This window comes from Aspergillus alliaceus (genome assembly GCF_009176365.1).
Source record: "Aspergillus alliaceus strain CBS 536.65 unplaced genomic scaffold BDW43scaffold_12, whole genome shotgun sequence".
NCBI lineage: Eukaryota > Fungi > Ascomycota > Eurotiomycetes > Eurotiales > Aspergillaceae > Aspergillus > Aspergillus alliaceus.
The window spans coordinates 125,578-137,850 of NW_022474695.1; the positions used below are offsets into that span (position 1 = coordinate 125,578).

Sequence of the window (12,273 nt, forward strand, 5' to 3'; positions counted from 1 at the left end):
GGAGGTCCTTAAAGACGGCGATGGCTGACCCAGCTCCATGTCGTGGGTATCGATTGGTACGTGTATCCAGAAAGGTCTATAGCCTCCTCGTTGTTCCTTATTGGCCATCAATTAGGTTCCAAGTATATCTGGGGGTTTTAGATATTACTTTTCGGGCGTGGGCCATGTGCTTCGCCATGTAAGACATCTCACTCATACTATCGACGCGCTCATAAAACTAGTGGTTATATCCCAGGATTGCATATATGTTTCTCCTGGGGAGGATAGTTAGTCTTCCTGGTTACATCTTTTGTTGGACCTGTGTCGCTGTTCTTGTATAGATGATATAAATCCTCTTCCCAGAACATCTGGTCCTACAGGAACTAATCTTTTTGTGTGTGTGTGTGTGTGTGTGATTCTCCTCTTTTCGGCCACTGGGCTAATTGGTCGTAGATACCACGATCAGGGATTTTTTCATAAGCCGGTTTCTTGGCCTATCCATTGGGCCTGCTACCAGGACATACTCATGAGGTGCATCAATCAAGACGGACACACAACTCTCGATCGGGAGTGGTTGTGCAGTATCCTTGAGGACTTGGACTTGTATTGTAAATCTAACTCAGATGTCAGGTTAAGACTGGACTATGGCAAGCCCAGTCCAACCTCAGGCAAAACCATGGAAATGCAGAAGAGGCGACAAAGTATGTTACCATCTTGCCAAAATTTTGCATCCTGTTGGGAAATTTCTTGCTTACATTGAACATACAACGGTTTAGGTTTTAGTAATGAACCCTATTAGAATACCCGAATTAGATGCATACCTCGACTTTATTCGGGGGGATTCGGACAAAGGAATCTCTAGTTCTTCGGACGGTTGTACGGATATCGGACGGGATATATTCAGCGAACTCCCTCCCAAAATTCGATTGGAAATTCTTAAACGCATTCCCACGACCTCTATACTTACCCTCGAGGCTGCGTCTCCATCGATGAATGCCACCGTGCTTCCCAGCAACCTCATGAAGCAAGTGTTAAAAACAATATGCTCTGGCTCTGGGAGCTCCAGGATGATGCCCTATGTCACTCCGAAGAATCAGTATCTCGAACCTTACATATAATGCCGGAATTCTTTCAGAAGGCGCAGTATAAGGAAGGAACAACTGATTATATTCTTGAACTTGTAAACCGCAGAAGGATCTGGGGGGTTTGTGAGCAGATCAGAGCATATTATGCAGGAGGAAAGGAGTGGGAGATGCTGATTAAGAGTACAAGTTTGTATGGTAAGGTACAAGAAGAGAGTTGGTGGACTCGCGGAAGTATTTATGTGAGTATCATTACTAAATACTCCGCCACTTCTATCGGAATAATAATGTTGGGAGAAATAAATTTAAGTCGACCTTTTGGATGAAAGCCAAACCCAATTACTAATAGTAACTTAGCTTATAATTGGGATTACTATGCTCTCCAGACTAACTGCCCAGGGAGTGTTGTAGTCATAGGTCTCGCCTTTTATGAGGATCAAATTAATGTACTGAAATGCCTCGATGCCAACAAGAGATCGTAGGGAGCTATTTCACCAAAAACAACCTTTTCGTTTACTGAGACGCAATACCCCAAAGGATTTCTGCAATGCTGCGCTGATCATGACATCAAGGACTCATTTGTGTCCGCTTTCCTAAAAGCCAAGTTTGGAAACCAAAACCAACAGGCAAACTCGGTCGAAAGGTTCTAATGACTGCGAGCAGTATATGCTGGTCATGCCGCAGGTTAGAGACGCGCTCGGATTCTTCGTCTTCCATGTGTTCAGAAGAACGGGAAGACGATATTTGCAGCCGACATCGGCAATTGGAAGAAAAAAGACAAGGAGTTGGGAAATTCTTCAGTTCTCATACCTATGTGTTCTCTCAAGTAGGTGGGTGGAGTTTTGGGAAGAGTCAAGCATATAGAGCGATAATCTATACTGTAGATCGCCTTCTCTTTTAGGTAAAAAAATCCCGTTGAGCTTTCGAGGTTGTTTTGAACATCCGATCAGTTTAACCGAAACATGTGGGCGATTCCGAACCCCTGTTGGCCATATTTCGGCGGTCAGTCTCATCATGTGGAGGTCTCTGTTTCTAATAGTAGCCCGGGGTAGGAGAAGCTCTCTAAGACCGATAGTAGATCAACCGTGGTGAGATTCCATTGTAGGTGGGTACATCTCCGGGAACCAGACTTTTTTATGAGCACTTTTGAGAGCCCGCACGAAGTCCCATGGAACAGCCAAGCGGCCTCGAAGATTCGGTTATCCACCAGAGCTTAATGGTTGGTTAAGCTTCCCAGATGGCCATGATTTGAGGTAGATTCTCCTGCAGATCCAACTCATTTATTGGCTAATCTGTTAGTAATTATTTAGAAGATCATCTTCATGTGTCAAATCTAGAATCCGCAGCAGGCGCTATAGGCAATTTGATATGTGTCAATTTTTTTTTACAACGCCATGCTGTTCGGAGGAAAAACCGGTGATTCCGTCAATGAAAAGGATGAAAAGGAAAACAAAAGAAATCGGGAAAGCTGCGACCGGGATTGACCTCGGGTAGGGCATCAGAGGGGGAGCCTGAGGATCTCCCGTTTTCGGATCCTTACCGCTTTAGTCGAGCATAGATCTACATATCTCTTCGTCTCAATATCACATCGCAGCAACCAGCACGCCATCGATCCTGGTCTTGGGAATTTCAAAATTTTCTGCAGGAATTTAATTAAGAATCGAACTCTTGAGGCGGTTCTTGCACAGAACACATTGCAGACAGACCATTCCAGCCCCAGTCTATCTCCACATGATGGGTCATCCCCAACTCTATAGCGGTGACTCCTACTATGAACACCTCAAAGGAGGGGGACCCTAAAAAATGCTGATCAACAAACTGATCCATCAAGCAGATTCCTCTGACATGGATTCAAATTCCAAAGAGGGTTCATGTTTCCCTTGTGATATCTAGAAACCCCAAGTTGGCTTCATGCTTTATCCTCCACTTAAACCAAGTCAACATTTGTTGCGAGCAAATCCAAGGGGCTGACACCATAAAACCACAACTTGTTTGTAACAGTCCACATGCCTTGGCAGCTAAGAAACAACAAGATATCTCGAAAGGGGTACTTAGTTTCCCGGGCGCTGTAATACATCAAGTGGGGAGCATTATGTGTCCCAAGGATAACCTATGTAGATCACTGGTTGATAAGCAAAGCTAATTGGCATTGTCTGAAGCAGACCTGGGATAGAGCTGATCCATGTAAGGGTCTCCAGTGGGAACGCCACCCCTTTTGCTAGGTTCCTACCCGTGGGTGCGCCTGATATTTTTAATTGTACCCACTATGGGTCTTGGGCCAGGTGTTTCGACCCATACGTTACAGTAGAGAGCATTGAAGTCCGGCTGCTGGATAGCAAGGGTCCAGCATACCAACAATTGTCCGACTGTATGGACGCGCGTTCTCTACCGTCATCGTGATAATGTCCGATGTAGTGCCTCCAGTATTGCATCTGATGATATCCACCCTAGCTATTTAGAAGACCACGATGGCCCGCATGTCAAGATCGATTCATCAATTCCGTCGTTCTAGGTCTTACAATCCTCATCTCCTTCACAATTGTCATGGCGATGCAACTTTCCAGAGACCTTAACAGCTCTGTCGAACCTAGCCCTGAATCTAGCCTAGAGTGTCTGGGTACCTTTGTCGAAAAAGAAAATTCCCGTGTGAGAGTTGTGAGTTGCGACGTTGAGGCTGGTGAGCAATCCCATGATGAGGATGACAATGTCGTCCACTGGGATGGCCCCGATGATCCTCAGAACCCCATGAACTGGGCTGATGCTCGCAAATGGCTCACTATTGGCCTGATATCATTCAGCAGTCTCAATGTGTATGATTAATTCTAATGAATTTTACACTCCAGTGATTGATATGCTAATAGCTTTTAGCTCTATGGTATCTACCATTTTTGCTCCCGGCGTCCCGGAAGTCCTCAAGGAGTTCCACACGGACAACTCTTCCATTGCATCTCTCATGATATCTGTCTACGTGATGGGCTCCGCATTGGGGCCTCTTATGCTTACGCCAATCACTGAAATGAGCGGAAGGTTACCGGTCACCCACGCAGCGAATATCCTCTTCATGATTGCGGCAATAGTCTGCGCATCTAGCATCAATATCTCCATGCTCATTGTTTCTCGGCTAGTAATGGGAATTGCTAGCTCGGTACCAGTAACGGTCGGAGGAGGCTTTGTCGCTGACATGATGCCCATGGAGAGGCGTGGAACTGCAATGACAATATGGACTGTAGGCCCCTTGCTTGTATGTATATCTGATTACCTACTCAGCCTCTTTCCGACGTTGCTAATCATGATTTTAACAGGGCTTTGTAATTGGTGAGCTCCTCGAAAGTTTATCTCCTCATATCAATCACATACACTAACAGAGTCAAGGTCCTATTTTTGGAGGTTACATGGTACAAAACATTGGCTGGCGGTGGACTGTCTGGCTTGAAGCAATACTGGTTAGTTATTATTCCTATCCTTCTATGCTCAAACTCTAACGCTCGATAGGGAGGGATCATTGTGATCGCATCGCTGGTGTTACTTCGCGAGACCTATGCGCCAACGATACTACGACGCAAAGCTATAAGTCTCCAAAAGACTACTGGACACTATTACCGCACCAAGTTTGACTCGGAACAAACAGCCGGTCAAATGCTTGTTGCTTCGCTGACACGACCGATCAAATTCCTCTTTCTGTCACCTATTGTCATGATTGTTTCTCTCTACAGCGCTGTCACTTACAGCTACATGTACATTCTCTTCACTACCTTTACGGACGTCTTCGAAAATGTCTACGGTTTTACCCCAGGCCAAGCCGGCCTAAGCTATCTAGGCCTTGGTATGGGTTTTTGCGTTGGACAAATCACTGTTGGCTATTACTCTGATCGGCATGTCAAAAAACAGGAGAAGGTCCATGGCAAGATGAAGCCAGAGCATCGTCTTCCACCCCTTGTTCTTGGGTGCTTCCTAGTGCCAATCGGCTTGTTTTGGTACGGCTGGTCCGCAGAATATGAGCTTCATTGGATTGTTCCTATTTGTGGAACCTTCTTCATTGGAGTAGGGATCTACTACGTGCACCTCGTTACCCAGGTATATCTTGTTGATTCATATACGCTCTACGCTGCCAGTGCCGTCTCCGCCGAGCTAGCTTTGCGGTGCATTTTTGGTGCTATTGTCCCATTAGCGGGTACACCGTTGTACGACACCCTCGGTCTAGGCTGGGGAAACAGCCTCCTCGGTTTCATTGCACTTACTTTTGCACCGACATCATTCTACTTACTGAGATACGGGGAGAGCATCCGGACTAACCCGAATTTCATGCCGAAGATGACCTGACCTATTCTTTCTTTTTCAGCTTGGCTCCGGGTATTTCGACTCCTACCATACGATTTTTTGCATATAATTTGCGTTCATATTGATGTGACATGACATAGACCCATTCTGTGATTAGCGATATGCTGGATCATTTTATGCTTTCTATTGACTTTGGCTGGACTCCCATACGTTGATGACGGATCATGAGCGACTGAGCGAATTGGGGTTTTTTTTTTCTGGCGTTAATCTATGGATAAATAATTGTTGCTCACCATATCCTATTTCAAAGCGCAACTTTTATATTATATCACTATCTTGGACCCGACTGTATGGCATAGTATTACTAGTGAGTAGTACTACAATAGAGAACAGGTACAAAAGTCTTCAGTGTCCAATGCATAGTGGATCCAATAACAATGCAGATCCCAATAGCCTCAGTTGTCCTGCTGGAATGTGGACAGCCTTCCTATTCCGAACCCCGCACACGCGTTAAGCCGCTGACTCGATTACAAACTACGGTATACCGCCATCTACCATCAGGTCGTCCATACAAGCTCTCATCAGCCTCTTACAGTCCAGAGTAAGCTTATACTTCGCCCGACATTTTAAACTCTGATGACATCTTCTTGGCAAATATGGATATGACATACCATCTGCGTAGAATTACGTGGGTGGCTGGACTATGGGTTTTCCCATACTCCGCAATGGCTGGGAAGGGATATAAGGAGCTACATATCAATTTGATTTATTGTGGGCCAGCGTACAGAACTAATGAATATCATATCGGTCTTTCAAACAGGGAACCGGTTTCATCCCTCTCTCCTTCCTTGTATGCGCGGCAGGTATTTCATGCGTTCCACCCGGTATGTACAACTTATCGCCTTAGAGACATGCAGGAAGATCCGATGCAATGTGTCCTGCCAGTCGGTCTCCACTACCAAGATTATCCTGCTACTATAGTGCGTAATGGCTCGGGGATTTTATCCTGTCCGCGTCACCTCGTCGGTCGAGGCTATGCTAGAAGTAATGGATTTCTCCCAGCCACTACGGCTAGATTTATGCTAAATACCTTGGTAGGAAGCTATTGTTATTTAAGTATCGGTTCTCTGAGACAGTGTCTAGGCCAAACACTAGAGATATGAGCTATCATGGTTACAAAGGCAATTGTCGGGTAACTTATTGAAAGATAGGAATAAATACTAGAAGCAAAAGATAAAGATAGGGCCATCACTGAGCGAAAGAGCCTCATGCAATCACATAATATCCGGCCTTCTCCCTTTAACAAGGGAGTAGAGTTCATCCTCACGAGGTTACTCATTGACGAGGCTCGCTCTCCTTGATATTCTGCAACAGATCGGAAAGGAGTCCGGGTATCGGTAGCCATTTGACAGCTGGTTCGTTTGATTTCCATATACTTAATTTAGATTATCACATTTGGGTGCATTTTACGAGAGCTCTCTATATGATAGACACACATACGGAGAGAAGTATTGTATATGCAAAGCCTTTCTATCCAGATTAGGCACCGCCTGTACTCTGTCCCGCTATGTATTTAGGAAGACGGACATCATGACTCACGCAAAATTAGTTCCCAACTAATTCCGTATCTTTTCAGCGTGTGTGAGTTCGGTATTAGGTGTCCAAGCCCCTCCTTGTTCTAATAAACTAGAAATTGGAACCAGACCAAGGTAGGGTGCTGCTGAAATGAGAGTTTATAAGGTCAAAGGGCCTGCCTGGGTTTAGAGGATCATTACGTAGAAGAGTCCTTCATCCGCAGCTACTTCCCCTGTACCATGAACCAAGAATCAACTTATCATCAGGTCATAGCTACTTTGTGCCTAACCATATGTCCCTGACATATCACAAAACTTTGTACTAGTATTCCATCTATATGATGTTAGGCCTGATTGGCTAGGACAAGACTTTAACTGCTTGGGTTGTGTGATCAATTATTCCAAAACATATTACATAATATGGCAAGATGGCCGAGCGGTCTAAGGCGACCGAGTCAAGATATTAATATCTTGCCTCATACGAGGTGTCACTTCGGTTCTCGAGAGAGGCGTGGGTTCAAATCCCACTCTTGTCATCTATTTTTGCTCTTCCTCTCCCTGATCCTCTTAGGGAATGAATGTGTTCAGGCTGAATCAAAGCTTGTCAAAGAACTTGTCGAGGCTCACGAGCTCCAACAAACCTCTTACGCACAAGCTTCTTCTATACTCCGTTAGTGCCACACAAAATCGTCCGTGCTGTCAAGAACAATTTTATCAGTAGTTTAATAAGCTTGTCCATAATATACTAGTTATTTGATCGGGAGATAAAGTAAGCGTTTCTGACCATGGAAGATGAGGACCCTCAAAACTCAACCACAGAGCACTCTATTTGTGGAAGAGGACAATACTGGAGGATAGGTGGCTTGTAATTAGTAACCAATACGGCACTATCTTATAGGTATATATTTACGGGGCAAAGAAATTATATGCTCTCTCAAAAATTATAGTCCAAGAGCTGGGGAGAGTTAGAAGCGTATCGCAACTTCTACGGTCTCATGAGGCTTATTTTCACGGCCATTAAAATATAGTACGCATATTCAAATGTTCCAGAACTATGCTCAGATAGATAGTTTAAGAATCTGCCAGCAATTAATTATCTAGCGAAAACAGCCGTACCTAGAACTATATGTCCGATGGTGGAATACGCCAGTACAGGTACAACGACATACGACAGGGTCTTCAGGTATCAATACTAGGTGGTTGATTCTCAGAACACAAGATCATATTTGCGAGGGATTTCATAGTGACGACCCTAGAGTTAGGAAGTAATAATATGTTTTCTAGAAATGTTTCTTGCGCAAGGAATTTTAGCTGTCTAATGGTCCTCACCGATGTACTCTTGGGAGAGGTTGAAGTAGGTCCGCAGAAAAACGGTCTGCGTCTTGTGTCTGTCACAAACTAACAGCAGTTCAAACTAGCGCTAACCAAGTCAAGAGCCCATATCCATGTTATCCGCTGGTGTGGTGTTAGGACTTGTGAAGTCCAACTCTTTTATATTTTATTATTACAAATATCACTATACAAAAACGGCAAGATGACCGAGTGGTTAAGGTGCGCGACTCAAGTGTTCTAACTTGTCCTAGACCAACTAGGGTGTCTTCGCGTGTCGCAAGACGCGTGGGTTCGAATCCCACTCTTGTCATACTTTTTTTGCCTTTCCCTTTCCCTTTCGTGCTCTCTCCGCTTATTATGTTTGGGAATAAACTTTTATTTTTTTTTTGGAAGGAAGAGGGAAATATTTATTTCTATGTCTTTCACTTTCCACCTAATCTAGGTTTATTCCTTGTCGAAGAGCTTGTCAAGGATAGCAATGCTAAGATCCAACAAACCCCTAGTTATATATACACAGGTATTGACAATACGGCAATAAAGAAGACAGCATACTCTTTTTAGGTCTATTTTCCGCGGTGACTCGGAGATATTTGGTATCCTTCTTAGATATTATACAAATGTCCCTTATGATATCCGTAACATCTTCTAAATCAAAAGCGACAAGTGTGATAAGTATAGACATTACTGACCCTTCCGCAACTTACAAGAAGACTTCCCTAAACAGCAAACAGGGATATCGAGGGCCAAGTTTTAGGAACCAGATTCTTAAGTAGTCTCCCCACGTCAATATTTTAAAAATCTGGGCATAAATGATAGCTTTCCTTAGAGACGATTAAATCACAGCCCTCTGAGAGCAGCTTCTGGAAGCATTGCATGTCTTGCGGGCTATACCACGAGATGATATAAATCCTTCTTGGGTCATAGAACTTGTACATGCCTATCCACATGTTCCCAAGTAGCCAACTTGACGAGGAACTCCTCAAGAGATAAGTCATAGCTAACGTTTTGTGCAAGCAGTAATTTGCCATCTAGTTTCCCGATAGCGAATTGAAGCGGTATTGCGGACATCCCTTTACTCAAGAGTAACATACTCAAAGTCGATGACCCAAATATTCTGAGATATCCCTCAATAACCACCTAAAAGGGCTTCGATATCAGCCATCACTTCATCCGTAAGACTTCAACTCCCATCTTGACAGTGGGTGCTCAGCACCTGCAGCGCTCAATAATTGAACACACTGGATGATGGTCAACGAATATACAATACCCCGAGTATAATTGCTAAGGCAATGAGTATGTATATATTATAGACATAGCGAGATTAGGCTGAACCACTAAGCTAAAAAGACCAAAATACCGGGCTTTTTGTTCAATACGACTGACCACCATCTATATATGATGTTACCGTAACAGTATGGATCGAGTATGATATCTCGCCGTTGACTAAGTGGTAAGTACGGCATGTTGTGCGAAAGTCTGCTGGTTCAGGCGCCATTATTTTATTGGTCTATCGTAGCAATATCCTGTAGTATCATCCGCATCAGTAGTATCGGTGGTATCCATAATTTCGTTAATGTCATCGGCCTCGCCATCCGTACTATTAGCTCCTAAACGACACCCTCTATCGAAGTATAATTTCAACGTGGGGGTGAATACCACCTTTCTATCTATTTCGCCAGTAGCGAAGGTCGTCACTGCATCTGAAGAATTTGCCTTTTGAGCTTATAGCCTCACACCATTGATCAACTGCTCCGTCAGCGAGTAAAGATGATCATATAATCGTTGTGCAGAACCGAGGTAATAAGGAATCCCCTAGTCCCAAATACTGAAAGGGCTTTTGGATGGCTTCCTTTGTGAAGGAGACTCGTGAACCCTACGAATGGATTTTGTCTACAAGCGGTTCAGCGTTCAAGTGTCTTCCCTGGATAGGACTGTAGAATCCAGAGCATGCGTGGTTTGCGTGGATGGGGTTGTATAGAGAGTCCATGTACCGGTATATCTCCGTGGGCTCTCATCATACAGAGATACTAAATATATAAAGTCGACGAGGGTGTAGATTACATCATAATCAAAATGGGTATTATGATCAGAAAACGATAGATTCGTTAATCCTAGAGAACTATCAAGGAGGCCTCTCTAGGTGGGAATAGGAGCGCTTCTATATGTGGCCCGATTACGAAAAGGCTTCGGTTACCATGGCCGCTTAAGGACGGCATCGATACCATCCATGACTACGCGGAGTCTGGACGTTCCCAGACCGCACTTTGACATGCTATCAAAGGATTCCTGATTCGGGTGATCACCGATATCCAGGCAACCCTCAGACTAATCCCCTGGTCTGGTGGTTAGCCGTGCTGATTCAGACCGAAGTGCTGGACGATCAGCCACGCTGGCAGGTAGCCCAACTACAAGATATGTTGGATTTTCCACAGAAACATGAGGCTGTTGACCATTACGCCCGTGTTTTGGTGCTGGAATATGCCTTTTTGCAATGACTGGATGACACATCACCCACGGAGCGAGCTAGGCTAAAAAAGGGCAGGTTATAGAGGCTTTGGATTACGTGTCTCTTGACTGACTTGATCGTGATGAGGAACGCCCTCCACTTGACATTTTCAAGAAGTTTCAGGAAGCCAATTCACCTGAATAGAGACCATGTATCTGGTATATTCACTCCATTCTGATCAAGTGGTTGATTGTCCAAACTATGGGTCCTATGTCTACTGTAATTAAACTCCGCCACGGAGAACCTGATCATGTTATTCAAGTAAATTAGTATCAGGTAAAGGCGGAGATCCATGCAAATTATACCATTAGATCCCTTGTGGCGGAGTGCTATCCCTCTCTGGTTAAAACCAAGACCAGTATCAAAGAGGCCAACCAGGCAGCTCGCGAGTATCTCCGGGAGGAACTGGGCCCCAAACACCTTGCGCGGAAATGGGATAAGATATATGAGACTACTGGTAAAATCTGTATTCAAGCTATCTACTAAGACCATGCCAACAATGCTAAGGCTATTGTATGGGCAGAAGAAATAATGATGGATGATGAAGAGGTTAATGATACTGGTCTAGAGATATAAATACTATTGTGCTAGATAGATACCATTATATAATGTCTAGGTAACTATTAGAGTGGCACAACCTACCAGTTTACCTGGTTGTTGTAACCCAGCCCTAACCTAGACCCAGCGGGTGGCAGGTACCCGAAACACATCTCCCCGTGTTGTCCCGGGTGATCACAGTGACCGGCATAGTGATTGTGCAAAAGGCATTGCGGTTGAATCCGCATCCCAAAGAGATCATTGCCTTGTAACGGAAGAAGGCTTACTATATAGGCCAGGAAGTCATTACCCACCACAGTTGCCATATAATTTTATTCCACGGTCCAAGATATTAGAGATGTAAAAACATACAACAGCCGGGATTCGCTGGTGGTCACCCACCCAACTACTAACCGGCCGGCGTGTGGCTTAAGTACGGCTGAGCGGACGGGAAGCCCTGTTTTCCACACCCTATGGTCGTATGTGGTGATATTGGCTGAGGAGAGCGTGATATAGTAAGTCTGATGAAGCCACAATTGTGTTAGCCCTATACCCTAGTACTGGGTTGAGTCTACGTAGACTCGGTATCCGGGCACTCTCATTGGCTGCATTCTGATGTTCCCGCGTGCTCCCGTCCCAGGAGCGTGCGTGGCAATTGACCCGCGCTTGGCCTTCCCGGTTCCCAGCCAGCTGCTGCCTGGCACTTTAAACTTCTCCTGGACTAAATCTGTAATATTATCTATAGATCCTAATCAAGATAGTCTCTTTGTTCTTCTAGTTATTTAGATTAATACTTGTTACGGGACGAATGGATTGTTCTGACCTAAGCGTGCCTATTGAACAAGAAGAAATAGCTCATTGACAGAAATGACACATTGTACGAAATATTTGTGTGGTAAAGGCTTGGCCGCGATGCCTTAGGCAGAGATTCCCATGTTATAGGGCTGCCTGTAAGTCAGCCCCATAACAATACCAAAAGGTTAAA

At 44.6% G+C, this 12,273-nt stretch overlaps 1 protein-coding gene and 2 non-coding genes across 3 annotated transcripts; all 3 read left to right on the forward strand.

The window, feature by feature from the left end:
* Positions 1–3,605: 3,605 nt before the first annotated feature.
* BDW43DRAFT_309223 (MFS transporter) lies at positions 3,606–5,381 on the forward strand (the record flags this gene model as incomplete). Its single annotated transcript, XM_032046669.1, has 5 exons — positions 3,606–3,871; positions 3,930–4,302; positions 4,364–4,376; positions 4,434–4,504; positions 4,554–5,381. The coding sequence occupies 5 exons, from the start codon at positions 3,606–3,608 to the stop codon at positions 5,379–5,381; spliced, it is 1,551 nt and encodes a 516-aa protein (XP_031902189.1).
* Positions 5,382–7,335: 1,954 nt separating this feature from the next.
* On the forward strand, positions 7,336–7,449 carry BDW43DRAFT_t74. Its single transcript has one exon. It is a non-coding gene; the product is annotated as a tRNA-Leu (tRNA).
* Positions 7,450–8,441: 992 nt separating this feature from the next.
* BDW43DRAFT_t75 lies at positions 8,442–8,555 on the forward strand. Its single transcript has one exon. It is a non-coding gene; the product is annotated as a tRNA-Leu (tRNA).
* The last annotated feature ends 3,718 nt before the right edge of the window (positions 8,556–12,273 follow it).